Genomic DNA, 27,104 nt, shown 5'->3' with positions numbered 1-27,104 from the left:
CTTTAGTGGTTAGTGTTTAAATAAAGATGATTTGATCTGGGCATTAGATTTTATACAATAAAAATTGTACAACAAAAAAGGGGGTGATTTTATTTATGGAGACCATTGTACATGTCTGAAGAAAGAGCAAGATATAGATGGCATAGCAAACTATACTATTGGCTACTGTTGGGATTAATGCATATGCAGATCTTTTAGTGTTATTGTTATAAGAAATATAGGGCATTTGTCAGCTTGGTATCGGAGTGTCTTTTACAAGATTACATTGAGAGAGCATACACTTTGCTTTCTTACTGCCTGCAGTTTTCAATCTGGCCCATTATTCAGGAAATCATTTAGCACAAGGACTGTTGTAATTTCCTGCTGCCGTCCAATGCCATCCCCATTGGGGCATGTGGAAGGAGGGGAGAAAATGTGACTCAGGTTAACCTCAGTCACAGCCCTGGGCTACACTAGGAGTTGAGGTCAAATTTAGCAGTGTTAAATGGATTTAACCCTGCAGCCGTCCACATGATGAAGCCCTTTTTTTTTTATGTAAAGGGCTCTTAAAATCGCTGTCCTTACTCCACCCCCGACAAGGGGATTAGCGCTGAAATCGGCCTTGCCCGGTTGAATTTGAGGTACTGTGGATGCAGTTAGACGGTATTGGCCCCCAGGAGCTATCCCAGAGTGCTCTATTGTGACTGCTCTGGACAGCACTCTCAACTCAGATGCACTGGCCAGGTAGACAGGAAAAGGCCCGCAAACTTTTGAATTTCAATTTCCTGTTTGGCCAGCACGGCAAGCTGCAGGTGAGTGCAGAGCTCATCAGCAGAGATGACCATGATGGAGTCCCAGAATTGCAAAAGAGCTCCAGCATGGACTGAACGGGAGGTACGGGATCGGATCACTGTATGGGGAGAGGAATCCATGGTATCAGAACTCCGTTCCAGTTTTCGAAATGTCAAAAGATTTGTCAAAATCTCCCAGGTCATGAAGGACAGAGGCCATAACAGGGACCTGAAGCAGTGCCGCATGAATCTTAAGGAGCTGAGGCAAGCCTACCAGAAAACCAGAGAGGCAAACGGCCGCTCCGGGCCAGAGCCCCAAACATGCCGCTTCTGTGATGAGCTGCATGCCATTTTAGGGGGTTCAGCCACCACTACCCCAGCCGTGTTGTTTGAGTCCTTCAATGGAGATGGAGGCAACACGGAAGCAGGTTTTGGGGATGAAGAAGATGATGAGGTTGTAGATAGCTCACAGCAAGCAAGCAGAGAAACTGGTTTTCCCGACAGCCAGGAACTGTTTCTCACCCTGGACCTGGAGCCAATACCCCCCGAACCCACCCAAGGCTGCCTCCTGGACCCGCCAGGCGGAGAAGGAACCTCTGGTGAGTGTACCTTTTAAAATACTGTACATGGTTTAAAAGCAAGTATGTTTAATGATTAATTTGCCCTGGCATTTGCGGCTCTCCTGGATGTACTCCCAAAGCCTTTGCAAAAGGTTTCTGGGGAGGGCAGCCTTATTCCGTCCACCATGGTAGGACACTTTACCACTCCAGGCCAGTAGCATGTACTTGGGAATCATTGTAGAACAAAGCATTGCAGTGAATGTTTGCTGGCATTCAAACAACATCCGTTCTTTATCTCACTGTGTTATCCTCAGGAGAGTGATATCATTCATGGTCTCCTGGTTGAAATAGGGTGCTTTTCTTAAGTGGACATTCAGAGGTGCCCGTTCCTGCTGGGCTGTTTGCCTGTGGCTGAACAGAAATGTTCCCCGCTGTTAGCCACATGAAGCGGGGAGGGGCTAGCCATGTGGTGGGGGGAGGCAAAATGCGACCTTGGAACGAAAGCACATGTGATATGTATGTAATGTTAACAGCAAGGTTTACCATGAAAGAGTGTACCCATTGTTCTATAAAATGTGTCCGTTTAAATACCACTGTCCCTTTTTTTCTCCTCCACCACCTGCATGTGTATTAAGGATCACAGGATCTTCTCCTTCCCAGAGGCTAGTGAAGATTAGAAGGTGAAAAAAACGCACTCGTGATGAAATGTTCTCTGAGCTCATGCTGTCCTCCCACGCTGACAGAGCACAGACAAATGCATGGAGGCAGACAATGTCAGAGTGCAGGAAAGCACAAAATGACCGGGAGGAGAGGTGGCAGGCTGAAGAGAGGGCTGAAGCTGAAAGGTGGCAGTAGCGTGATGAGAGGAGGCAGGATTCAATGCTGAGGCTGCTGGAGGATCAAACTAATATGCTCCAGCATATGGTTGAGCTGCAGGAAAGGCAGCTGGAGCACAGACTGCTGCTACAGCCCCTGTGTAACCACTGCCCTCCTCCCCAAGTTCCTTAGCCTCCTCACCTAGACACCCAAGAACGCAGTGGGGGGGGGCCTCCGGCCACCCAGCCACTCCACCCCAGAGGATTGCCCAAGCAACAGAAGGCTGGCATTCAATAAGTTTTAAAGTTTAAAACTTCTAAAGTGCTGTGTGGCCTTGTCCTTCCCTCCTCCACCACCCCTCCCGGGCTATCTTGGAAGTTATCCTCCTATTTGTGTGATGAATTAATAAAGAATGCATGAATTTGAAGCAACAAGGGAAGGTCATGCCTGACTAATCTAATCGCCTTCTATGATGAGATTACTGGTTCTGCGGATGAAGGGAAAGCAGTGGATGCATTGTATCTTGACTTTAGCAAAGCTTTTGACACGATCTCCCACAGTATTCTTGTCAGCAAGTTAAGGAAGTATGGGCTGGATGAATGCACTATAAGGTGGGTAGAAAGTTGGCTAGATTGTCGGGCTCAACGGGTAGTCATCAATGGCTCCATGTCTAGTTGGCAGCCGGTGTCAAGTGGAGTGCCCCAGGGGTCGGTCCTGGGGCCGGTTTTGTTCAATATCTTCATTAATGATCTGGAGGATGGTGTGGATTGCACCCTCAGCAAGTTTGCGGATGACACTAAACTGGGAGGAGTGGTAGATAGGCTGGAGGGCAGGGATAGGATTCAGAGGGACCTAGACAAATTGGAGGATTGGGCCAAAAGAAATCTGATGAGGTTCAATAAGGATAAGTGCAGGGTCCTGCACTTAGGACGTAAGAACCCAATGCACAGCTACAGACAAGGGACCAAATGGCTAGGCAACAGTTCTGCGGAAAAGGACCTAGGGGTGACAGTGGACGAGAAGCTGGATATGAGCCAGTAGTGTGCCCTTGTTGCCAAGAAGGCCAATGGCATTTTGGGATGTATAAGTAGGGGCATAGCGAGCAGATCGAGGGACGTGATCGTCCCCCTCTATTCGACATTGGTGAGGCCTCATCTGGAGTACTGTGTCCAGTTTTGGGCCCCACACTACAAGAAGGATGTGGATAAATTGGAGAGAGTCCAGCGAAGGGCAACAAAAATGATTAGGGGTCTGGAACACATGAGTTATGAGGAGAGGCTGAGGGAACTGGGATTGTTTAGTCTGCAGAAGAGAAGAATGAGGGGGGATTTGATAGCTGCTTTCAACTACCTGAGAGGTAGTTCCAGAGAGGATGGTTCTAGACTATTCTCAGTGGTGGAAGAGGACAGGACAAGGAGTAATGGTCTCAAGTTGCAGTGGGGGAGGTTTAGGTTGGATATTAGGAAAAACTTTTTCACTAGGAGGGTGGTGAAACACTGGAATGCGTTGCCTAGGGAGGTGGTGGAATCTCCTTCCTTAGAAGTTTTTAAGGTCAGGCTTGACAAAGCCCTGGCTGGGATGATTTAATTGGGGATGGGTCCTGCTTTTGAGCAGGGGGTTGGACTAGATGACCTCCTGACGTCCCTTCCAACCCTGATATTCTGTGATTCTATGATTCTATTGCCTCTGCAAGCGGTGATTGAAGGGAGGCGGGGAGGGTGGTTAGCTTACAGGGAAGTAGAGTGAACCAAGGGGCGGGGGTTTTCATCAAGGAGAAACAAACAGAACTTTCACACTTTAGCCTGGCCAGTCATGAAACTGGTTTTCAAAGCTTCTCTGATGCGCACCGCGCCCTCCTGTGCTCTTATAACCGCCGTGGTGTCTGGCTGTGCGTAATCAGCGGCCAGGCGATTTACCTCAACCTCCCACCCCGCCATAAATGTCTTCCCCCTTACTCTCACAGATATTGTGGAGCACACAACAAGCAGTAATAACAGTGGAAATATTGGTTTCGCTGAGGTCTAACCAAGTCAGTAAACTGCGCCAGCGCGCTTTTAAACGTCCAAATGCACATTCTACCACCATTCTGCACTTGCTTAGCCTGTAGTTGAACAGCTCTTGAGTACTGTCCAGGGTGCCTGTGTACGGCTTCATGAGCCATGGCATGAAGGGGTAGGCTGGGTCCCCACAGATAACTATAGGCATTTCAACATCCCCAACGGTTATTTTCTGGTCTGGGAATAAAGTCCCTTCCTGCAGCTTTTGAAACAGACCAGAGTTCCTGAAGATGCGAGCGTCATGCACCTTTCCCGGCCATCCCACATTGATGTTGGTGAAACGTCCCTTGTGATCCACCAGTGCTTGCAGCACTATCGAAAAGTAACCCTTGCGGTTTATGTACTCGCTGGCTTGGTGCTCCAGTGCCAAGATAGGGATATGGGTTCTGTCTATGGCCCCACCACAGTTAGGCAATCTCATTGCAGCAAAGCCATCCACTATGACCTGCACATTTCCCAGGGTCACTATCCTTGATAGCAGATCTTTGATTGCGTGGGCTACTTGCATCACAGCAGCCCCCACAGTAGATTTGCCCACTCCAAATTGATTCCCGACTGACCGGTAGCTGTCTGGCGTTGCAAGCTTCCACAGGGCTATTGCCACTCGCTTCTCAGCTGCGAGGGCTGCTCTCATCTTGGTATTTATGCCCTTCAGGGCAGGGGAAAGCAAGTCACAAAGTTCCATGAAAGTGTCCTTACGCATGCGAAAGTTTCGCAGCCACTGGGAATCATCCCAGACCCGCAACACTATGCGGTCCCACCAGTCTGTGCTTGTTTCCTGGGCCCAGAATCAGTGTTCCACCACATGGACCTGCCCCATTAGCACCATGATGCCTGCATTGCCAGGGCCCGTGCTTTGGGAGAAGTCTGTGTCCATGTCCTCATCACTCTCGTCACCGCGCTGATGTTGCCTACTCACCTGATGTTGCTTTGCCAGGTTCTGGTGCTGCATATACTGCTGCATGTGGTGTTTAATGTGCTCCTAATTGCCAAAGTGATCTGAGTGGGCTCCATGCTTGCCGTGGTATGGTGTCTGCACAGAAAAAAGGCGTGGAATGATTGTCTGCCATTGATCTCATGGAGGGAGGGACGACTGACGACATGGCTTACAGGGTTGTCTTACAGGGAATTAAAATCAACAAAGGGGGTGGCTTTACATCAAGGAGAAACAAAAACAACTGTCACCCAGAATGGCCCCCTCAAGGATTGAACTCAAAACCCTGGGTTTAGCAGGCCAATGCTCAACCCACTAAGCTATTCCTCCCTCTGGTATTTCAGGCAGGACTGAATCTCCATTAAAGTTTTCAAGGTGCCCCTGACAGACCTCACCAAAATGATTGTCCGCCGTTGATTTCACGGAGGGAGGGAGGAGCAAATGAATGCAAAACAAATCTGGTCTATTTCTTGTTTTGATCCACTCCATTTATCTTTTACATCTTTGGCTGGCAGCAGATGGTGCAGTAGGACTGCAAACCATCCTCATCTCCTGGCTGCTCGGTAGAAGATGGTGCAATAGGACTGCCTGCAGAACTAAAGAGAATGACCTGGTCGAGTCACTCCTATTTCAGTCCCTGCGCCCATGTCTGCCCAGGTGCTCCTGACCGACCTTACCGAGGCGGCTAGGAACGCCTCGTACATGATGAGGATGGTTTTCAAGCCTACTGCACCGTCTGCTGCCACAAGGCAATGAGTTGCTGCTGCTGTGTAGCAATGCAGTACCATGTCTGCCAGCACCCAGGAGACATACAGTGACAGTGAGCTGAGCGGGCTCCATGCTTGCTGTGGTATGGAGTCTGCACAGGTAACTCAGGAAAAAAGGCGCGAAACGTTTGTCTGCCGTTGCTTTCACAGAGGGAGGGAGGGAGGGCTTGATGACGTACCCAGAACCACCCGCGACAATGTTTTTTGCCCCATCAGGCGTTGGGATCTCAACCCAGAATTCCAATGGGCAGCGGAGACTGCAGGAACTGTGGGATAGCTACCCACAGTGCAACACTCCAGAAGTTGACGCTAGCCTCGGTACTGTGGAAGCACTCCGCCGAGTTAATGCACTTAATGCACTTAGAGCATTTTCTGTGGGTACACACACAATTGACTATATATAAACGATTTCTAAAAAACCGACTTCTTTAAATTCAAACGAATTTCATAGTGTAGACATACCCACAGTGTATCCTGAAGCTACTTCTGGGTTGGTGCAGTATCTTGTGATACTCTGCTCAGCGCCGTCTCTAAATTAAAAATATAATCCTAAATGCAACAAAGTCCCTCCCTAGTCTATATGCCTATAAGAAATCAATGGCAGAGGCCTGGGCCTACTTCTGAGAAGATTGTACCTCCAGCTTCCTTCTTGAGACAGTGAGCTCAAGCTTTCAGCAAGAATCTTGTCCAGCATACAAGTGAAGTGAGGGCTCATGGGCCAAAAGAAGACTGACTTCAGAATGGGAGCCTGCAAGGCCAGGCTTGAACTGTGGGGGAAAAAAGCAGTGGTACTTCCAAACTCAAACTGCAAGCCAAACTCTGTCCAGTTGAGACACCAAAGTGAGGTGGTTGACTGTACAGATGTTCATATTCATATGTGCTCTGGTGGGATTGGCTTTCCCTTCTTGGGGTCCAGATTCAATGCTGGGCTCTGAAATTCACTCCCTCTTGGGAGGGGTTCTGTTGTTCTCTTTTTCACTCCTCCTCCCTTTTGGCTCCACAGGTTAGACTGGGGAAAGTGTGGGTAACTTCACAAGTATCACCTGTTTGGGGCACCTAAATGAGAGGCTGCTCACCATAGACAGTCCATGTGTTTATCCTGCTGCATTTTTAGATACTCTGATCAGCCGTTACCTGAGTTGACAAATTAACATATTTGGACCTCAGAGTTAAACCCCAATCCCTTGCTGAGGGGTGAATAGAATGGTACGCCCTACCCAGAGCAATTGTTTTGATCTCTCTGCAAACTCAGCCAGACATCGCTACATCAGTTTCTTTCTAGTCAGGTTGTCAGTGATTTCTTTGCAACCATTACAGTGGAGACTGAAAAAAACCAAACGAGATAAGATTCCGGAAAGCAAGATTATGTCATAACATTAAAACAGGAAGGTCGTCAAGACTTAGAGTAAAGGCATCTGCATCTCATTGATTTTCAGTGGGACTAAGGATCTTATAAAAAATTTTACTTAAAATGTTAATAGACTGTAAGAGTTGTAATCTAAAGCCAGAACGGGCCATTTTTGATCATCTTGTTACCCAACTTCCAAATATTTAAGAAATTGCCATTGTTTGAAAGCTGTGCATGATCCTGCCACAGTTAAGCAGGTAGAGAAGGAAATAGCAACAAATAATATATTTAATGATGATTTCTCTCAAAGCAAAGATACTGGGTGATTGTATTGATTTTTAGATGTGCTCTCTGCTCAGCAAGCACTTTCTACTTACAAATAGCCGGTGTTGGCATTTGGCTTGTCTGTGTTCTTTTAACGTACTGTCCAGCTCTGTACAGATAGCTGGTTCAGCAGGCCTCGGGAGTATTACCCTGTGTGGTGAAGTACTGAGGCTGGAATGTCGTTGCCTTAGTAATGCCATTCAGGCCGTCCAGTGCTTCGGTTCTTGGAGCAGATAAGGCAGCCTGCACATTCAGCGGGCCTCGCTGTTTCTCATAAAGAAGGACCACGGACACGGTTCAGTGACAAAGGCACTCGGCAAGGTTTATTGGCGTCAAAACACAGTCCTACCACCCTGGCTCCGTGGTTACAGATGTGCTAACACATGAGTGTCCTGTGGCAAGGAACAGCTCAGTTCGCGGCGGGACTTTCTGCTGCCCCCTCGGCCGAACAAAGAACTAAGGTGAAGTACCCCAACATTTATAGGTTAAAGCAAACAACTAACATACACCACCTTACGTATTTCATGACATCCGTTTACCACCGATGTGTTGCTTGAATCTTCTTTGAGAATTGTATATTATTTGTATTGCCATAGCTCCTGGGAGCCCCAGTCATGGAGCAGGACCCAATTGTGCTAGGTACTGTACAAGCACAGAATAAAAAAAGACAGCCTCTGCCCCCAAAGAGCATCAATATAGAATATGTTCCCAGACTTTGTTAGCATGGAAGAAAGCCTGTGTAGGGAGAGAGAGTTTGTAGAATGCAAAGTACATACAGGAGTGGTTGTTCCATGGGGAACATTCATACAGGAGTGCATATAGGGGCAGATATCTAATGGGAGAGTGTGTATACAGGGCAGACATCCCATAGGGTAAGCCTGGGTAGGGGAAGCAGGTCAACAACAGAGTATGCATAGGAGGGTACATTTATTATAGGGAAAGTTTACATTTGGGGACGAGTGTTGCATGAGCCACCATGGGTGGAGTGAGTGTGTGGGAGCAGACATCTCAAGGGAGAATGGGCATTGGAGCGTGTATCTCATGGAAGGGTATGCATTATGGGAAGGGTTTTGTGTACTGACGCAGGTAAGTCGGGCCAGGCATGGCATGGGGGGAGCATGCATACAGAGGTGGGCACCTCAGGGGCACCCTGGCACAATGGATTGTGTGGTGTGGGGATAGATGTGTGAGAGGCCCAGATGGAGCAGGTGAATCTTAAGGGGCAATGCCTTTGAGACTCAGTGTCTCGTGTGGGGGAGTGTGTAAGAAGTGTAGGTGCCTCATGGGGAAGGCACAGCACAGTGGATGTTTCAGGGGAGGAATAGTTTCTCTGGGAGGGGAAAACCATGCATGTGGATCCCCTTGTCTCACAAGGGGAAAGCAGGTAGGGCTGTCTCCTGCAGGGTGTTCATGGAAAAGTGTGAGAACAATGTCTGAGGGGAATGTGCTTGGGTGAGCCCATGTGAGCAATAATGGGAGGGTGGACTTCTCCCACGGGAAACGTGTGTGGGTGGAGGATTCTCATGGCGGCATGTGCATGGGATAGGCACACAAGGAGGAAGGGGTCTCTTGTCTGGTGCGGCAACCGGCAATTCCCATGTGCTCATGGCGGACGTCACTCCTGGCTTCCCCCAATACTGACTGATTTCTGGACGGATACTCTCCTCTGACTCACCTTTTCTGTGAACATTCAGATGGGGATTCTGAAACCTAGAGGGTCCTCCTCTGGTGATAGGGATTCTGGGTAGAAAGCCTTATAACCCGCTAAGAAGAGGCCCTTTGTTGTTCCTCTTTCCAGACTACCTTTCCCCCCAGCATAGGGGATTCATTATGGCTGAAGTCTCTTCCTGTTACAGCAGAAGGTGGGATGGTGAGTGAAAGCAAGGAAGAGAATCCTGGCCATAGGGGGCCTGCGGGAATCAGACCATGTTGGATTGAGCAGGAAGATCCAAAGGGAAGGTTTCCCTGGGGTCTAGCTGTGGAAAACAGGCACTGGAAAAGCCACCTGGAAAAGAGGGGGAAGATCTACTCACAGTGAAAGTTGTTCCAGGAAATGCAGAGGGATCAGTGTCTGCTGGAGGGGAAACCCCATCAATGCACTGAATGTGAGAAAACCTCCCCTCTAGTCTCAGCACCTCCCTCTGGAATAGAAGCCAGGGGTATGGGCTTGTGCAGCTCTCTCCTGATTGCTTGAGGCCTGGGAGCAGTGGTAGTGGCTGGGACAGTCTGTACGGCAGGGAATTACTGCTGGGATCCCGGGCTGGAGGGATTGTTCATTTAAGGATCGTCTGGTGGGAAGCCTGGGCAGGCTGGATCTGGCTGTCGGGAGGATGAGTGGTTTGGGGATCATTGGGCCAGTGAGTGGTGGGATAGGAGGGGAAATGTGTCTGTCTTTTAAAAACAGAACCATTGTTATAATCAAGACAGAGGGGCAAGTCTCAGTTTGCGTCTAAGTCATAGTTGCAGTGCCTAGAATGTTGGAAACTGCACTCTGGGGAGTTTCTCCTTTCCAGGGAGGTCATGTTGGGTTAGTGTCCAGCCAGCAGAGATACATTTCTCCATCTCCATTCCATTTGCCATCTGGCTTTAGCAGAGACGCCAGATACTCCTATTCATTTGCTCTCACAGGGGCAGGTTCTCTATGGTGCTCCATTCAGGTGACACAAGGGAACAGAGACTGGCCACATCCCCCTTGCTGGGGATTGTCCTCGGGTGGTGGAATCTCCAGCTGGCTCCTACAACACCTTGCAGCCGCCCCGCCCCCCCCCCTCCACTGAAGGCAGTGGGGAGTGGAGGAGGAGGAGACAGAGCATGCTTTGCTATGGCCATGACCAGATGGCAGTCCAGTGAGTGGGCAGTGTGAAAATCAGGGAATTGTAACCAGCTCCTTGAACCAACCCACTGCCGGCTGCACACCGGGAAAGCAGAGAATCTGACTCAGGGATTTTTCTGTGTCTGGGCTTCAAGTTGCTGCTTCTCCATGCTTCTCCCAGACATTTTGTCAATACAGGGGATTTGCAGCATTACAAACAGAAAACAGAATGGTTTGCAAGTGTAGAATTTCTCCAGGATCTGTTGGAAAGGTAAAGTTCCTTTATGGCTGATGTCTTCCAGGTACATTGCCTGGCCCATCCTACAAGACTGGCTTTTTCTAACCAGTGGTGGCCAGAGGAAGGTGTAATGAGCAAGAGCTTATTGGCCTGGACTCACAAGTGTTAAAAGAAGGAATTTGGCTGCCCTATTTGGCTTGGAGACAGAAGGAGACTTCCCAAGGGTGATAATGGCAGTGAACATTCAAAGAGGTGACTTTGATGCTCTACTTATCCACAGAGCCGGAGCAGCTTCTGGGAAATGCTGCTGATCTTACTTTGCCAGCATGAGTCTTTGGAAGAGGTGCTTCCTTCTTCTTCTCTGTCCCCTGTTTCCACTCAGGGCTCTTTGGATGAGAGGTGCCAACTTCCCTGCAGTGAGCGCTCTCATTAAAGGGACATGGCGGAGGCGGGTACAATCTGGCCTATGGCAGTGTGAACAGTTACGTTTTGGATCCCTGGCACATGAGTGCTTGAGATCCATATCCTGGTGAATTTCAGTGTCCTGACCATGAGAGGCACTGCGTGCTGTCATGTAGGGAAACAGTACCCTGTACTACCCTGGAATCAGGAAGGCTAAATCACACCTGGAGTTGCAGCTAACGAGGGATGTTAAGAGTAACAAGAAGGGTTTCTTCAGGTATGTTGGCAATAAGAAGAAGGTCAGGAAAAGTGTGGGACCCTTACTGAATGAGGGAGGCAACCTAGTGACAGAGGATGTGGAAAAGCTAATGTATTCAATGCTTTTTTTGCCTCTGTCTTCATGAACAAGGTCAGCTCCCAGACTACTGCACTGGGCAACACAGCATGGGGAGGAGGCGACCAGCCCTCTGTGGAGAAAGAAGTGGTTCGGGACTATTTAGAAAAACTGGACGTACACAAGTCCATGGGGCCGAGAGTGCTAAAGGAATTGGTGGATGTGATTGCAGAGCCATTGGCCATTATCTTTGAAAACTCATGGCGATTGCAGGAGGTCCCAGATGACTGGAAAAAGGCTAATGTAGTGCCCATCTTTAAAAAAGGGAAGAAGGATGATCCTGGAACTACAGGCTGGTCAGCCTCACCTCAGTCCCCGGAAAAATCATGGAGCAGGTCCTCAAGGAATCTATTCTGAAGCACTTAGAGGAGAGGAAAGTGATCAGGAACAGTCAGCATGGATTCACTAAGGGCAAGTCATGCCTGACTAATCTAATTGCCTTCTATGATGAGATAACTGGTTCTGTGGATGAATGGAAAGTAGTGGACGTGTTATTCCTTGACTTTAGCAAAGCTTTTGACACGGTCTCCCACAGTATTCTTGTCAGCAAGTTAAAGAAGTATGGGCTGGATGGATGCACTACAAGGTGGGTAGAAAGTTGGCTACATTGTCAGGCTCAACGGGTAGTGATCAATGGCTCCATGTCTAGTTGGCAGCCGGTATCTAGTGGAGTGCCCCAAGGGTCAGTCCTGGGGCCGGTTTTGTTCAATGTCTTCATTAATGATCTGGAGGATGGTGTGGATTGCACCCTCAGCAAGTTTGCGGATGACACTAAACTGGGAGGAGTGGTAGATACACTGGAGGGTAGGGATAGGATACAGAGGGCCCTAGACAAATTGAAGGATTGGGCCAAAAGAAATCTGATGAGATTCAACAAGGACAAGTGCAGAGTCCTGCACTTAGGACGGAAGAATCCCATGCACCGCTACAGACTAGGGACCGAATGGCTAGGCAGCAGTTCTGCAGAAAAGGACCTAGAGGTTACAGTGGATGAGAAGCTGGATATGAGTCAGCAGTGTGCCCTTGTTGCCAAGAAGGCCAATGGCATATTGGAATGTATAAGTAGGGGCATAGCGAGCAGATCGAGGGACGTGATCGTCCCCCTCTATTCGACATTGGTGAGGCCTCATCTGGAGTACTGTGTCCAGTTTTGGGCCCCACACTACAAGAAGGATGTGGAAAAATTGGAAAGCGTCCAGCGGAGGGCAACAAAAATGATTAGGGGACTGGAACACATGAGTTATGAGAAGAGGCTGAGGGAACTGGGATTGTTTAGTCTGCAGAAGAGAAGAATGAGGGGGGGATTTGATAGCTGCTTTCAACTACCTGAAAGGGGGTTCCAAAGAGGATGGCTCTAGACTGTTCTCAGTGGTACCAGATGACAGAACAAGGAGTAATGGTCTCAAGTTGCAGTGGGGGATGGTTAGGTAGGGTATTAGGAAAAACTTTTTCACTAGGAGGGTGGTGAAACGCTGGAATGCGTTACCTAGGGAGGTGGTGGCATCTCCTTCCTTAGAAGTTTTTAAGGTCAGGCTTGACAAAGCCCTGGCTGAGATGATTTAGTTGGGGCTTGGTCCTGCTTTGAGCAGGGGGTTGGACTAGATGACCTCCTGAGGTCCCTTCCAACCCTGATATTCTGTGATTCTAAGCCCTGGTCTACACTAGGACTTTAGGTCGAATTTAGCAACGTTAAATCGATTTAAACCTGCACCCGTCCACACAGTGAAGCCCTTTATTTCGACTTAAAGGGCTCTTAAAATCGATTTCCTTACTCCACCCCTGACAAGTGGATTAGCGCTTAAATCGACATTCCCGGCTCGAATTTGGGGTACTGTGGACACAATTCGATGGTATTGGCCTCCGGGAGCTATCCCAGAGTGCTCCATTCTGACCGCTCTGGACAGCACTCTCAACTCAGATGCACTGGCCAGGTAGACAGGAAAAGAACCGCAAACTTTTGAATCTCATTTCCTGTTTGGCCAGCGTGGCAAGCTGCAGGTGACCATGCAGAGCTCATCAGCACAGGTGACCATGATGGAGTCCCAGAATCGCAAAAGAGCTCCCGCATGGACCGAACGGGAGGTACGGGATCTGATCGCTGTTTGGGGAGAGGAATCCGTGCTATCAGAACTCCGTTCCAGTTTTCGAAATGCCAAAACCTTTGTGAAAATCTCCCAGGGCATGAAGGACAGAGGCCATAACAGGGACCCGAAGCAGTGCCGCGTGAAACTGAAGGAGCTGAGGCAAGCCTACCAGAAAACCAGAGAGGCGAACAGCCGCTCTGGGTCAGAGCCCCAAACATGCCGCTTCTATGATGAGCTGCATGCCATTTTAGGGGGTTCAGCCACCACTACCCCAGCCGTGTTGTTTGACTCCTTCAATGGAGATGGAGGCAATACGGAAGCAGGTTTTGGGGACGAAGAAGATGATGATGAGGAGGAGGTTGTAGATAGCTCACAGCAAGCAAGCGGAGAAACCGGTTTTCCCGACAGCCAGGAACTGTTTCTCACCCTAGACCTGGAGCCAGTACCCCCCGAACCCACCCAAGGCTGCCTCCTGGACCCAGCAGGCGGAGAAGGGACCTCTGGTGAGTGTACCTTTTAAAATGCTATACATGGTTTAAAAGCAAGCATGTGAAAGGATTACTTTGCCCTGGCATTTGCGGTTCTCCTAGATGTAGTCCTAAAGCCTTTGCAAAAGGTTTCTGGGGAGGGCAGCCTTATTTTGTCCTTCATGGTAGGACACTTTACCACTCCAGGCCAGTAACACGTACTAAGGAATCACTGTAGAACAAAGCATTGCAGTGTATGTTTGCTGGCATTCAACCAAAATCCGTTCTTTATCTCTCTGTGTTATCCTCAGGAAAGTGAGATATAATTCATGGTCACCTGGTTGAAATAGAGTGCTTTTCTTCAGGGACACTCAGAGGTGCCCGTTCCTGCTGGGCTGTTTGCCTGTGGCTGAACAGAAATGTTCCCCGCTGTTAGCCACAGGGAGGGGGGAAGGTTGAGGGGGTAGTCACGCGGTGGGAGGAGGCAAAATGCGACCTTGTAACGAAAGCACATGTGCTACGTATGTAATGTTAACAGCAAGGTTTACCCTGAAAGAGTGTAGTGACTGTTTTATAAAATGTGTCTTTTTAAATACCGCTGTCCCTTTTTTTTTCTCCACCAGCTGCATGTGTTTCAATGATCACAGGATCTTCTCCTTCCCAGAGGCTAGTGAAGCTTAGAAAGAAAAAAAAACGCACTCGCGATGAAATGTTCTCCGAGCTCATGCTGTCCTCCCACACTGACAGAGCACAGACGAATGCGTGGAGGCAAATAATGTCAGAGTGCAGGAAAGCACAAAATGACCGGGAGGAGAGGTGGCGGGCTGAAGAGAGTAAGTGGCGGGCTGAAGAGAGTAAGTGGCGGGCTGAAGACAGAGCTGAAGCTCAAATGTGGCGGCAGCGTGATGAGAGGAGGCAGGATTCAATGCTGAGGCTGCTGCAGGACCAAACCAGAATGCTCCAGTGTATGGTTGAGCTGCAGCAAAGGCAGCTGGAGCACAGACTGCCACTGCTGCCCCTCTGTAACCAACCGCCCTCCTCCCCAAGTTCCATAGCCTCCACACCCAGACGCCCAAGAACGCGGTGGGGGGGCCTCCGGCCAACCAGCCACTCCACCACAGAGGATTGCCCAAAAAAAAGAAGGCTGTCATTCAATAAATTTTAAAGTTGTAAACTTTTAAAGTGCTGTGCTTAAAGTGCTGTGTGGCATTTTCCTTCCCTCCTCCACCACCCCTCCTGGGATACCTTGGTAGTCATCTCCCTATTTGTGTGATGAATGAATAACGAATGCATGACTGTGAAGCAGCAATGACTTTATTGTCTCTGCAAGCGGTGATTAAAGGGAGGAGGGGAGGGTGGTTAGCTTACAGGGAAGTAGAGTGAACCAAGGGGCGGGGGGTTTCATCAAGGAGAAACAAACAGAACTTTCACACCGTAGCCTGGCCAGTCATGAAACTGGTTTTCAAAGCTTCTCTGATGCGTACCGCGCCCTCCTGTGCTCTTCTAACCGCCCTGGTGTCTGGCTGCGCGTAACCAGCAGCTAGGCGATTTGCCTCAGCCTCCCACCCCGCCATAAACGTCTCCCCCTTACTCTCACAGATATTGTGGAGCACACAGCAAGCAGTAATAACAGTGGGAATATTGGTTTCGCTGAGGTCTAAGCGAGTCAGTAAACTGCGCCAGCGCGCCTTTAAACGTCCAAATGCACATTCTACCACCATTCTGCACTTGCTCAGCCTGTAGTTGAACAGCTCCTGACTACTGTCCAGGCTGCCTGTGTACGGCTTCATGAGCCATGGCATTAAGGGGTAGGCTGGGTCCCCAAGGATACATATAGGCATTTCAACATCCCCAACAGTTATTTTCTGGTCTGGGAATAAAGTCCCTTCCTGCAGCTTTTGAAACAGACCAGAGTTCCTGAAGATGCGAGCGTCATGCACCTTTCCCGGCCATCCCACGTTGATGTTGGTGAAACGTCCCTTGTGATCCACCAGAGCTTGCAGCACTATCGAAAAGTAACCCTTGCGGTTTATGTACTCGGCGGCTTGGTGCTCCGGTGCCAAGATAGGGATATGGGTTCCGTCTATAGCCCCACCACAGTTAGGGAATCCCATTGCAGCAAAGCCATCCACTATGACCTGCACATTTCCCAGGGTCACTACCCTTGATATCAGCAGATCTTTGATTGCGTGAGCTACTTGCATAACAGCAGCCCCCACAGTAGATTTGCCCACTCCAAATTGATTCCCAACTGACCGGTAGCTGTCTGGCGTTGCAAGCTTCCACAGGGCTATCGCCACTCGCTTCTCAACTGTGAGGGCTGCTCTCATCCTGGTATTCATGCGCCTCAGGGCAGGGGAAAGCAAGTCACAAAGTTCCATGAAAGTGCCCTTACGCATGCGAAAGTTTCGCAGCCACTGGGAATCGTCCCAGACCTGCAACACTATGCGGTCCCACCAGTCTGTGCTTGTTTCCCGAGCCCAGAATCGGCGTTCCACAGCATGAACCTGCCCCATTAGCACCATGATGCATGCATTGGCAGGGCCCATGCTTTCAGAGAAATCTGTGTCCATGTCCTGATCACTCACGGGACCGCGCTGACGTCGCCTCCTCGCCCGGTATCGCGTTGCCATGTTCTGGTGCTGCATATACTGCTGGATAATGCGTGTGGTGGTTGATGTGCTCCTAATTGCCAAAATGAGCTCAGCGGCCTCCATGCTTGCCTTGGTATGGCGTCCGCACAGAAAAAAGGCGCGGAACGATTGTCTGCCGTTGCTCTGACGGAGGGAGGGGCGACTGACGATACGGCTTACAGGGTTGGCTTCAGGGAGCTAAAATCAACAAAGGGTGTGCCTGTACATCAAGGAGTATTTCAGGCAGGACTGCACGAAGGGTTCCAATAAGAAATGGTGCACCTAAGTTATCGTTGTTATTGGAACAAGGAGGTTAGCCTGGCCTCTGATTGATACATGGCTAGATTTACCTCGCTGCACCTTCTCTGTGAGTGACTGCAGTGTGATCTAGACAGGGGAGGAGGAAAATGAGTACAAAACAAATCTGGTCTATTTCTTGTTCTGACCCACTCCATCTATCTTTTACATCTTTGGCTGGCAGCAGACGGTGCAGAAGGACTGCATGCCATCCACATCTCATGGCTGCTTGGCAGAAGATGGTACAGTACGACTGCTAGCCATCTTCATCTCTTGCCTGCCTGGCATAAGATGGTACAATACGACTGCTAGCAATCCTCATCTCTTGCCTGCCTGGCAGAAGATGGTACAGTACGACTGCTAGCAGTCCGTATCGCCTGCCCGCTCACCATAAGACGGTTCAATAGGACTGCAGGACTAAAGAGAATGACCTGGTCAAGTCACTCCAAATTTAGTCCCTGCGCCCATGTCTGCCCAGGCGCTCCCAGCCGACGTGGCCAGGAGCACCTCGGACATGACGAGGACGACTACCAGTCATATTGCACCGTCTGCTGCCAGAAGGCAATGGGTTGCTGCTACTGTGCAGCAAAGCCGTACCGCGTCTGCCAGCACCCAGGAGACATAGGGTGACGGTTACCTGAGCTGGCTCCATGCTTGCCGTGGTATGGTGTCTGCACAGGTAACTCATGAAAAAAGGCGCGAAACGATTGTCTGCCCTTGCTTTCACGGAGGGAGGGAGGGAACGGGGGCCTGATGACACGTACCCAGAACCACCCGCGACAATGTTTTAGCCCCATCAGAGTGCTCCATTGTGAGTGCTCTGGACAGCACTCTCAGATGCCCGATTGTTTGCCATTGCTCTGACGCTGGGAGGGGCGCTTACAGGGTTGGCTTCAGGGAGCTAAAATCAACAAAGGGGGTGGCTTTACATCAAGGAGTATTTCAGGCAGGACTTCACGGAGGGTTCCAATAAGAAATGGTGCACCTAAGTTATTGTCATTATTGGAACAAGAAGGTTAGCCTGGCCTCTGATTGATACATGGCTAGATTTACCTCGCTGCACCTTCTCTGTAAGTGACTGCAGTGTGATCTAGAAGAATGAGTCCCCTAGACAGGGGAGGGGGGGAAGCAAATCTGGTCTATTTCTTGTTTTGATCCACTCCACCTATCTTTTACATCTTTGGCTGGCAGCAGACGGTGCAGAAGGACTGCATGCCATCCACATCTCATGGCTGCTCGGCAGAAGATGGTACAGTACGACTGCTAGCAGTCCGTATCGCCTGCCCGCTCACCATAAGACGGTTCAATAGGACTGACTGCAGGACTAAAGAGAATGACCTGCTCAAGTCACTCAAAATTTAGTCCCTGCGCCCATGTCTGCCCAGGCGCTCCTGATCGACCTCACAGAGGCGACCAGGAGCACCTCAGACATGACGATGACGGCTACCAGTCGTACTGTACCATCTGCTGCCACAAGGCAAGGGGTTGCTGCTACTGTGTAGCAATGCCGTACCGCGTCTGCCAGCACCCAGGAGACACAGGGTGACGGTTACCTGAGCGGGCTCCATGCTTGCCGTGGTATGGCGTCTGCACAGGTAACTCAGGAAAAAAGGCGCGAAATGATTGTCTGCCCTTGCTTTCACGGGGGGAGGGAGGGAACGGGGGCCTGACGATATGTACCCAGAACCACCCGCGACAATGTTTTAGCCCCATCAGGCATTGGGATATCAACCCAGAATTCCAATGGGCAGCGGAGACTGCGGGAACTGTGGGATAGCTACCCACAGTGCAACGCTCCGGAAGTCGACGCTTGCCTCGGTACTGTGGAAGCGCTCCGCCGAGTTAATGCACTTAATGCACTTAGAGCATTTTCTGTGGGGACACACACACTCGAATATATAAAAGCGATTTCTAAAAAACCGACTTCTATAAATTCGACCTAATTTCGTAGTGTAGACATACCCTATGATACTTTCCAGACCAGAAAATAACCATTGGGGATGCTGAAATGCCTATAGTTATCCTTGGGGACCCAGCCTACCCCTTAATGCCATGGCTCATGAAGCCATACACTGGCACCCTGGACAGTAGTCAGGAGCTGTTCAACTATAGATTGAGCAAGTGCAGAATGGTGGTAGAATGTGCATTTGGACGTTTAAAAGCGCGCTGGGGCAGTTTACTGACTCGGTTAGACCTCAGCAAAACCAATATTTACATTGTTATTGCTGCTTGCTTTGTGCCCCACAATATCTGTGAGAGTAAGGTGGAGATGTTTATGGCGGGGTGGGAGGTTGAGGCAAATCGCCTGGCCACTGATTATGTGCCAGACACCAGGGCAGCTAGAAGAGCACAGCAGGGCACGCTGCACATCAGAGAAACTTTGAAAACCAGTTTCATGACTGGCCAGGCTGCCGGTGTGAACGCTCTGTTTGTTTCTCCTTGATGAAAACTCGCCTCCTTGGTTCACTCTACTTCCCTGTAAGCCAACCGCCCTTCCCGCTCCCCTTTGATCACTGCTTGCAGAGGCAATAAAGTCACTGTTGTTTCAAATTCATGCATTCTTTATTAATTCGTCACACAAATGGGGGAATAACGGGGAAGGTAGCCTGAGAGGGGTGAGGGAGGACGGAAGCACTGGGTGGAGTGGTGGATGAGGGGAGGAAGGAAGGACAAGGCCACACTATACTTCAAAACTTCATGAATGCCAGCTTTCTGCTGCTTGGGCAGTCCTCAGGGGTGGAGTGGTAGAGTGCCCGGAGGCCCCCCACTGTGTTCTTGGGAGTCTGGGTGAGGAGGCTACGGAACTTGGGGAGCAGGGCGGTTGGTTACAGAGGGGCTGCAGTGGCGGTCTATGCTCCTGCTGCCTTTCCTGCACCTCAACCATATACTGGAGCATATCGGTTTGATCCTCCAGTAGCCTCAACATTGCATCCTGCCTCCTCTATCATGCTGATGCCACCTCTCCTCTCGCTCATCCCTCCTGTCCTCGCATTCATTTTGTGCTTTCTTGAACTCTGACATTGTCTCCCTCAACGCATTGTGCTGGGCTCTTTCAGTGTGGGAGGCCTGCATGAGCTCAGAGAACATTTAATTGCGAGTGCGTTTTTTTTTCATTTCTAATCTTTGATAGCCTCTAGGATGGAGATGATCGGGGGGGGCGGGCATTGAAACATTTGCAGCTGCAGGAGGGAAAAAAGGGAGATTAGTCTTTAAAAAGAGACATTTTAGAGAACAATGGGTAGACTCTTTCATGGTGAACCAAGCTGTTAACATTACATAGCACGTGTGGTTTCTTTACAACGTCGCATTTTACCTCTTATATCGAGGGCCTGCCTGTATGGTGTGGGAGATCACACACGCAGGTGGGCAACAGAATTTGGCTTGCAGGGAGCCATGGTAAGCCACAGTCTTTTGGCTTCTTTAACCTTCCTAACATGTGGTAATGGTTTCAAACAGCAGCACCCTCATTTCACATACCAAGCAGCTGTTGGGTTGGCCCTTTAGAATGGGTTGGCCCTTTAAAAGGAGGGGCTGCTGTTTTTGGGTTGACGTGCAGCACTAATTCTCCCCCCCCCCCCCCCCCGCCACACACACACACAATTCTCTGGGATGATCGCTTCACCCCTCCCCCCACCGGGTGGGTAACAGTGGGGATGATTTCTGTTCAGCCACAGGCAAACAGCCCAGCAGTAACGGCCACCTCTGAATGTCCCCTTAATATAATTCCCTTATTTCAATCAGGTGACTATGAATGATATCACTCTCCTGAGGATAACACAGTGAGATAAAGAACGGATGTTGCTTGAATGCCAGCAAACACCAGGACCATACACTGCCATGCTTTGTTATTCAATGATTCCAGACTACGTGCTGCTGGCCTGCCGTAATAAAGTGTCCTACCATGGAGCACGGAATAAAGCTGCCCTCCCCAGAAACCTTTGCAAAGGCTTTGGGAGTACCTCCAGGAGAGCTTCATGGAGATGTCCCTGGAGGATTTCCGTTCCATCCCCAGACACGTTAACAGACTTTTCTAGTAGCTGTTCTGGCCACGAATGCATCCCAAGTCTTCAGAGCAAATTAATCATTAAACACGCTTGCTTTTAAACCGTGTATTATATTTACAAAGGTACACTCACCAGAGCTGCCTTCTCTGCCTTCAAGGTCCGGGAGCCTGGGTTGGGAGGGTATTGGATCCAAGGTTATAAACACTTCCGGGCTGTCAGGGAGAACAGTTTCTCTGTTTGCCTGGTGTGCGCTATCTTCAACCTCCCCCTCCTCCTCATCTTCATCATCCCCAAAATCCTCATCCCTGTTGTGTGAGACTCCCCCCTTGCAGAAGTCCATGTACAGGGGTGGGGCTGTGGTAGGGGCACCCCCTAGAATTCCATGCAGCTCATCATAGAAGCGGCATGTCTGGGGCTCTGACCCCAAGCGGGCATTTGCTTCTTGGGTATTTTGGTAGACTTGCCTAAGCTCCTTAAGTTTCACTCGGCACTGCTGCAGGTCCCTGTGATAGCCTCTGTCCTTCTTGCCCCTGGAGACTTTTTCAAATATTTTGGCATTTTGTCTTTTCAAATGGAGTTCTGATAGCATGGATTCGTCTCCCCATACAGCGATCAGATCCAGTACCTCCCATTCAGTCCATGCTGGAGCTGTTTTGCCATTCTGGGACTCCATGGTCACCTGTGCTGAAAAGCTCTGCATGGTCACCTCTGGTGATGAGCTCACCACACTGGCCAAACAGGAAATGAAATTCAAAAGTTCGCTTGCTTTTCCTGTCTACCTGGCCAGTGCATCTGAGTTGAGAGTGCTGTCCAGAGCAGTCATAATGGAGCACTCTGGGATAGCTCCCGGAGGCCAATACCGTCGAATTGTGTCCACACTACCACAAATTTGACTCAGCGAGGTCAATTTCAGCACTAATCCACTCGTCGGGGAGGAGTACAGAAACTGGTTTTAAGAGCCCTTAAAGTTGGAAAAAATGGCTTCATAGTGTGGATGGGTGCAGGGCTAAACCAATCTAACGCTGCTAAATTCGACCTAAACTTGTAGTGAATACCAGGGCTAAGAGGATTTGGCAATATCCACTTGTTAAATCTAGGATGCTTAGGAACTTTGCCCTTCTTAAAGTGTCTAACATGTCATCAGTTGCGGATGTAGGGTATGCATCAGGAACTGTGACAGTGTTAAGTGTTCTATAATCAACACAAAATTTTATGATCCCATCCTTTTTGGGGATCATAACTGGGGAAGCCCAAGGACTGTTTGTAATTGTGACGGGTTCCCTCCGGGGTGCCACCTGGAACTGGGGTACTGCTGAGCCCTCTGACCCACCAGCCTGGGCTCCCTCTCACACTGTGCTGCTGTGTCAAGCTGCAGACATGCTCCCGGTAAATCTCTGAATTACACTTCCACCAGCATACGCACCGGTAGGGACACAACCAGCTGCAGTTACATGCAGGGTCTCTGACCAGCTGCTGCATGTGAACTGACAATAGAGAGGCTACAGCCAAAATAACCCCCAGCTTTCCAGCCTAGGACCCCAGAGCTGTACCGTCTTGCCCTGGTCCAAACCCAACTAGTATGAATTTATTATCCAGTTCGCCTCCCCCTCAATGTGGACAGGAAATGCAGCAGCCTCTGTGAGCTAAGATTCCCATGCATTTCACTCCAGACTCACTGCTTTAGATTAAAACATAAATGTATTAACTACAAAAGATGGATTTTAAGTGATAGCAAACAGATCAACGCAGATTACCTAGCAAATAAACAAAAACGTAACCTAAGCTTAATATACCAGATAGATTGGATATGCATAGTAGATTCTCACCCGAACTGATGGTACAGGCAGACTTGTAGATTCTTAAGGCACAAGCTGCATTAGCTTTACAGCTTGGGTTTCTCAGGTCTCCATACACTGGCTAGAAATATCGAAAGCCTGGATCCAGCACTTTCCCCAGTTCAGCCTTTGTTCCTCCAGGTGTTTCCAGGAGTCTTCTTGTGTGGGGAGTGAAGAACAACAGAAGATGTCACTTCCTGCCTTATATAGCTTTAGCATATGGCGGGAACCCTTTGTTTCAAAACTTGTTTCCCAGACTGGTTTGTAGAAAAATACTGACATCCCATGATGAAGTCCAGAAGCATGTGGTCTGGTCACATGCCCTTGCAGTGTTATAGCAGCCATTGCTTACAGGCTGGCCAAAACGCCCACAGGAAAGTTTAGCTATTCCACAGTCCATTGTCTTTGCTGATGGGTCATCAGCCCCGTCTGGCGTCTTCATTGTTGTACCTGAAAGGCTGGCTGTGGGTGTTTTCCAGAGTAAGCTCATTTGAAATACAGATCCCTAGTCAATAGTTATAACTTCAGATACAAAAATGATACAGGCATACAAATAGGATAACCATATTCGGCAAATCATAACTTTTTCAATGATACTTCACATGACTTGTCTTGTACAAAATGCATCATAACTATGCATACTCCTATCATAATAATTGTGATGGTGCCCCCTTAAGGCTTTATGGAAATATGCTTATGAATGTGTATATGACACAACTGAAATACGTTTCATGCTACATATGCCATGTAACTTATCTCTGTAAAGGTTATGATCTACGGAATCTATTCATCCCATTTGTATGCATGTGTCATTATTGTATTTGAAGTTATGAATATTGGATGTATACTTGTTTGATTTTAAATAACTTTAGTAAGGCATTTGGTCAGCTTCTTTAGAAAGGAATTTGCAAGTTAAGTGCCCAGTCAAGGAGCACGTAACGCACAATGGATCTTGGAAGGCTCCAATCCACGTAAGAAGTATACATGAGGACCTTCAAGGTAGCATATTGACAATGGCTGCTGCCTGTAAAAACTGAGTCATGCATGGACATGTGACTTGCCCATGTGACTCCAAAACTCCATCTTGGAGCTGGACTTTGCACAGGAGAGAGGAGGGGGTATCCACCCACAAGAGAAAGTCTATTTAAACCCCTGGGAGACCCCTCCATTTTGTCTTCAGCTGGCTAAAGAGAGAGCCTCTCCACCTCCAAGGATACCTGAAAGGAACTGGAGCAAAGGACAGTAACTACAGGGGGTGTGAGTGATTGCTGGACCCAGTCTGGAAGGAGACTAGTCTGTGAAAGGAAGCTTACTGGAATTCCTCTGAGGGTGAGGTTTTTATCTGCATTCAGTTTTCTTACTGTATTAGACATAGATTTGCGTGTTCTAGTTTATTTTGCTTGGTAATTCACTTTGTTCTGTCTGTTACTACTTGGAACCACTTAAATCCTACTTTCTGTAATTACTTTTTATTTATTAATTAACCCAGAGTATGTATTAATACCTCGGGGGGGAGGGGGGACAGCTGTCCATATCTCTCTATCAGTGTTAGAGAGGGCGAACAATTTATGAGTTTACCTTGTATAAGCTTTATACAGGGTAACACGGATTTATTTGGGGTTTGGAACCCACTGGGAGTTGAGCATCTGAGTGTTAAAGACAGGAACAGTTCCCAAGCTGCTTTCAATTAAGCCTACAACTGTTAGGGGATGTGGTTCAGACCTGGGTCTGGGTTTGCAGCAGGCTAGTGGATCTGGCTCAAACCAGGCAGGGCACTGAAGTCCCAAGCTGACAAGGCAGGAAAGCAGGGGCAGAAGTAATCTTTGCACATCAGTTGTCAGCTCCCAGGGGGTTTCTGTGATCCAACCCGTCACAATAATATCACTGTTAAGAATATGGGGGTGCAGTGTCACCGTAATTATTCCTGGAAAGTTGCCTACGGTGACTCAAGACTGTCTGTACCAACCTCAGGGCAGACTATTGGGAAGCAGGGCACAAACCCCACACTGGCTGTGTGTTCTATGCTTAGGTTTCACCAATCAATTCTTAAGTGTAAACTCCTCAGACACCATAACAGGCTGACCACAGAGTCACAGACAGTCCCCTTGGACTATCTCACCACCAGATGAGCCTACAAGTGTGATAGATGGTCCCTTACACCAAGAATCATGGCAATATTCAGGCTACTCCCACTCCCAAGAACCAGTCACTTACCCTAGGTCAATTACACCTTAGAGCAGTGGTTTTCAAACTTTTTTTCTGGGGACCCAGTCGAAGAAAATTGTTGATGCCCACGACTCAACAGAGCTGGGGATGAGGGGTTCAGGATGTGGGAGGGGGGCTGTGGGCTGGGGCAGGGGGTTGGGGTGCAGGAGGGGTTCTGGGTTTGGGGGGGCTCAGGGATGGGGCAGGGGTTTGAGGTGCAGGAGGGGGTCAGGGCTCTGGGCTGGGGGTGCAGCCTCTGGGGTGGGGCCAGGGTTAAGGGGCTTGGGGGGCAGGAAGGGGTTCTGGGTTTGGGGGGGCTCAGGAATAGGGCAGGGGATTGGTGAATGGGGTTGGGGTGCGGACTTAGCTCTGGTGGCTCCCGGTCAGCGATGCAGCGGTGGTGCAGAGGCAGGCTTCCCGCTTGTCCTGGCACCGCAGATGGCGCTGTGCTCCGGAAGCAGCCAGCAGCAGGTCCAGCTCCTAGGTGGAGGCGCGCAAGCGGCTCCGCATGGCTCTCACTTGCAGGCACCTCCCCTCCAGCTCCCATTTGCTGGTTCCCGGTCAATGGGAGTGTGGTGCTGGTGTTCGAGGTGGGGGCAGCGCATGCCCCCCCTCCCTGCCTAGGAGCTGGACCTGCTGCTGGATGCTTCTGGGGCGCAGTGCGGTGTCGGAACAGGTAGGCACTAGCCTGCCTTAGCTGGGCAGCACCGTCAAGGGGACTTTTAACGTCCTGGTCGGCCGTGCTGACCAGAGCCTCCAGGGTCCCTGGGTGCTGAGCAAGGTGACCCAGTGCCTTACATGCTTTTTAATTAACCCAGACTTTGAAACACACTGCCTTCGATCTTAAACCAAAGATACCACCTGTAGCAAATCCTACGTTAAACTATCTAAAGATTTATTAAGTAGGAAAAGGAAAGGAATTAGTTACAAGGTTAAAGCAGGTAAACACGGATACACAAATGAGTTAGAATCTTAAGTTTCAAAAAGTAATAGAAGCTTCTTTTATAAGCAAGCTTTCTATGTCCTTTAGGGCTAACCCAGGTTAAACATATGGGGACTTCTCGCTTATGTCTATGTGACAGTGTGTACCTGACCCTTCGGGGGCCCCCTGCTGGGGGCCCTGTGGTCCTACTACGCCGTGCCCCAGGAAGGAGCAGTGAAAGTGGGTCCTCGAGGCTGGCCTAGAGAGGCCCCATGGAAGCAGCCAATGAGAGCCCAACAGGCTCAGATAAAAGTTGTGGCAGGTCTTTAGCAGGTCACTTCCTGCCTGGGACCAGAAGGGTGAGGAAGGGGCACTCAACTGGCTGCCTTTACTGGACCTGGGAGTGAGCGGACTTGAGAGCTGTCACCCTAAAATAACAGGCGAAGATAAAGGGCCCAGGTGGGAAGAGGTCCAGGGAATGCAGCAGCAACTAGCTGATGGAAGCAGCTGTCTATAGGGTCCTTGAGCTGGAACCCAGAGTAGGGGTGGGTCCAAGTTCCCCCACTGGCAAAGTGACCAAAGTCCCTAAAAGGGGACGATGCCCCTTTAGAAACCCGAGGAATGTGATTTAAAGGGCCCAGAGATGGGGCTAATAACCATGATGAGGGCAGACAGTTTGGTGAACTCTTTGCTACCCGGGAAGAGGTCTGTCCTGCCGGGGTGAGTTGGCCAGAGGGTTTAGCCACTGAAGACCCACCTAGAGAGGTCAGCAACAGACAGAGGGCACCAAGAGCAGGAAAATGATTGCAGTACCATACTCAGCTGCTAGGAGGCACTCAAGAGGTGAGGACTTCCATTACAGCCTAGTAAACCTTGCCCTCAGAGACCAAGCAGCAGAGATACAATCCCTTCTTGTTAGATGGTTTAGCCCCCTCCTTCCTTGTGATCTGCGCTGCAAACTCAGCTGACATGAGGAATCCACTTGCATGACTCCTCTTCATGGGGGGAGGGAAAAACAACTGCGGGTGGGGGTGGTTGTGGCAGAGGCTTGAGGCAATCAGGACTGTGGTGAACTTGAAGGTGGTGGGCATTTCAGATGTTGGTGAAATAATTGCGGGCTTTGAGAGAATGGACTTTCCAAACTGGACCAGAGCCCTGGATAGGACTTGTGCCTACATTTTGCCTACCATGAGCTGTTCCTTCCACCAGATGTTTACTGTGAATTTGTCTGAGGG

General features: G+C 49.5%; 2 protein-coding genes across 2 annotated transcripts in view; both read left to right on the top strand.

Moving 5' to 3' along the window:
• Nucleotides 1-13,101: 13,101 nt before the first annotated feature.
• LOC140901493 (uncharacterized) lies at nucleotides 13,102-20,658 on the top strand. Its single transcript, XM_073320419.1, has 3 exons — nucleotides 13,102-14,009; nucleotides 14,597-14,875; nucleotides 20,645-20,658. The coding sequence occupies exons 1-3, from the start codon at nucleotides 13,427-13,429 to the stop codon at nucleotides 20,656-20,658; spliced, it is 876 nt and encodes a 291-aa protein (XP_073176520.1). The 5' UTR covers nucleotides 13,102-13,426.
• A 3,105-nt stretch (nucleotides 20,659-23,763) lies between these two features.
• Nucleotides 23,764-27,104, top strand: part of CEPT1 (choline/ethanolamine phosphotransferase 1) — a 78,870-nt gene continuing 75,529 nt past the window's right edge. Inside the window, exon 1 of the mRNA XM_073319812.1 lies at nucleotides 23,764-24,071. The gene's annotated coding sequence lies outside the window, so the exon portion shown is untranslated. The remainder of the gene's footprint in view (nucleotides 24,072-27,104) is intronic.

This window comes from Lepidochelys kempii, chromosome 21 (genome assembly GCF_965140265.1).
Source record: "Lepidochelys kempii isolate rLepKem1 chromosome 21, rLepKem1.hap2, whole genome shotgun sequence".
NCBI lineage: Eukaryota > Metazoa > Chordata > Testudines > Cheloniidae > Lepidochelys > Lepidochelys kempii.
Note: the sequence above shows the minus strand (reverse complement) of the source record. Positions and strands in the feature narration are given on the sequence as shown.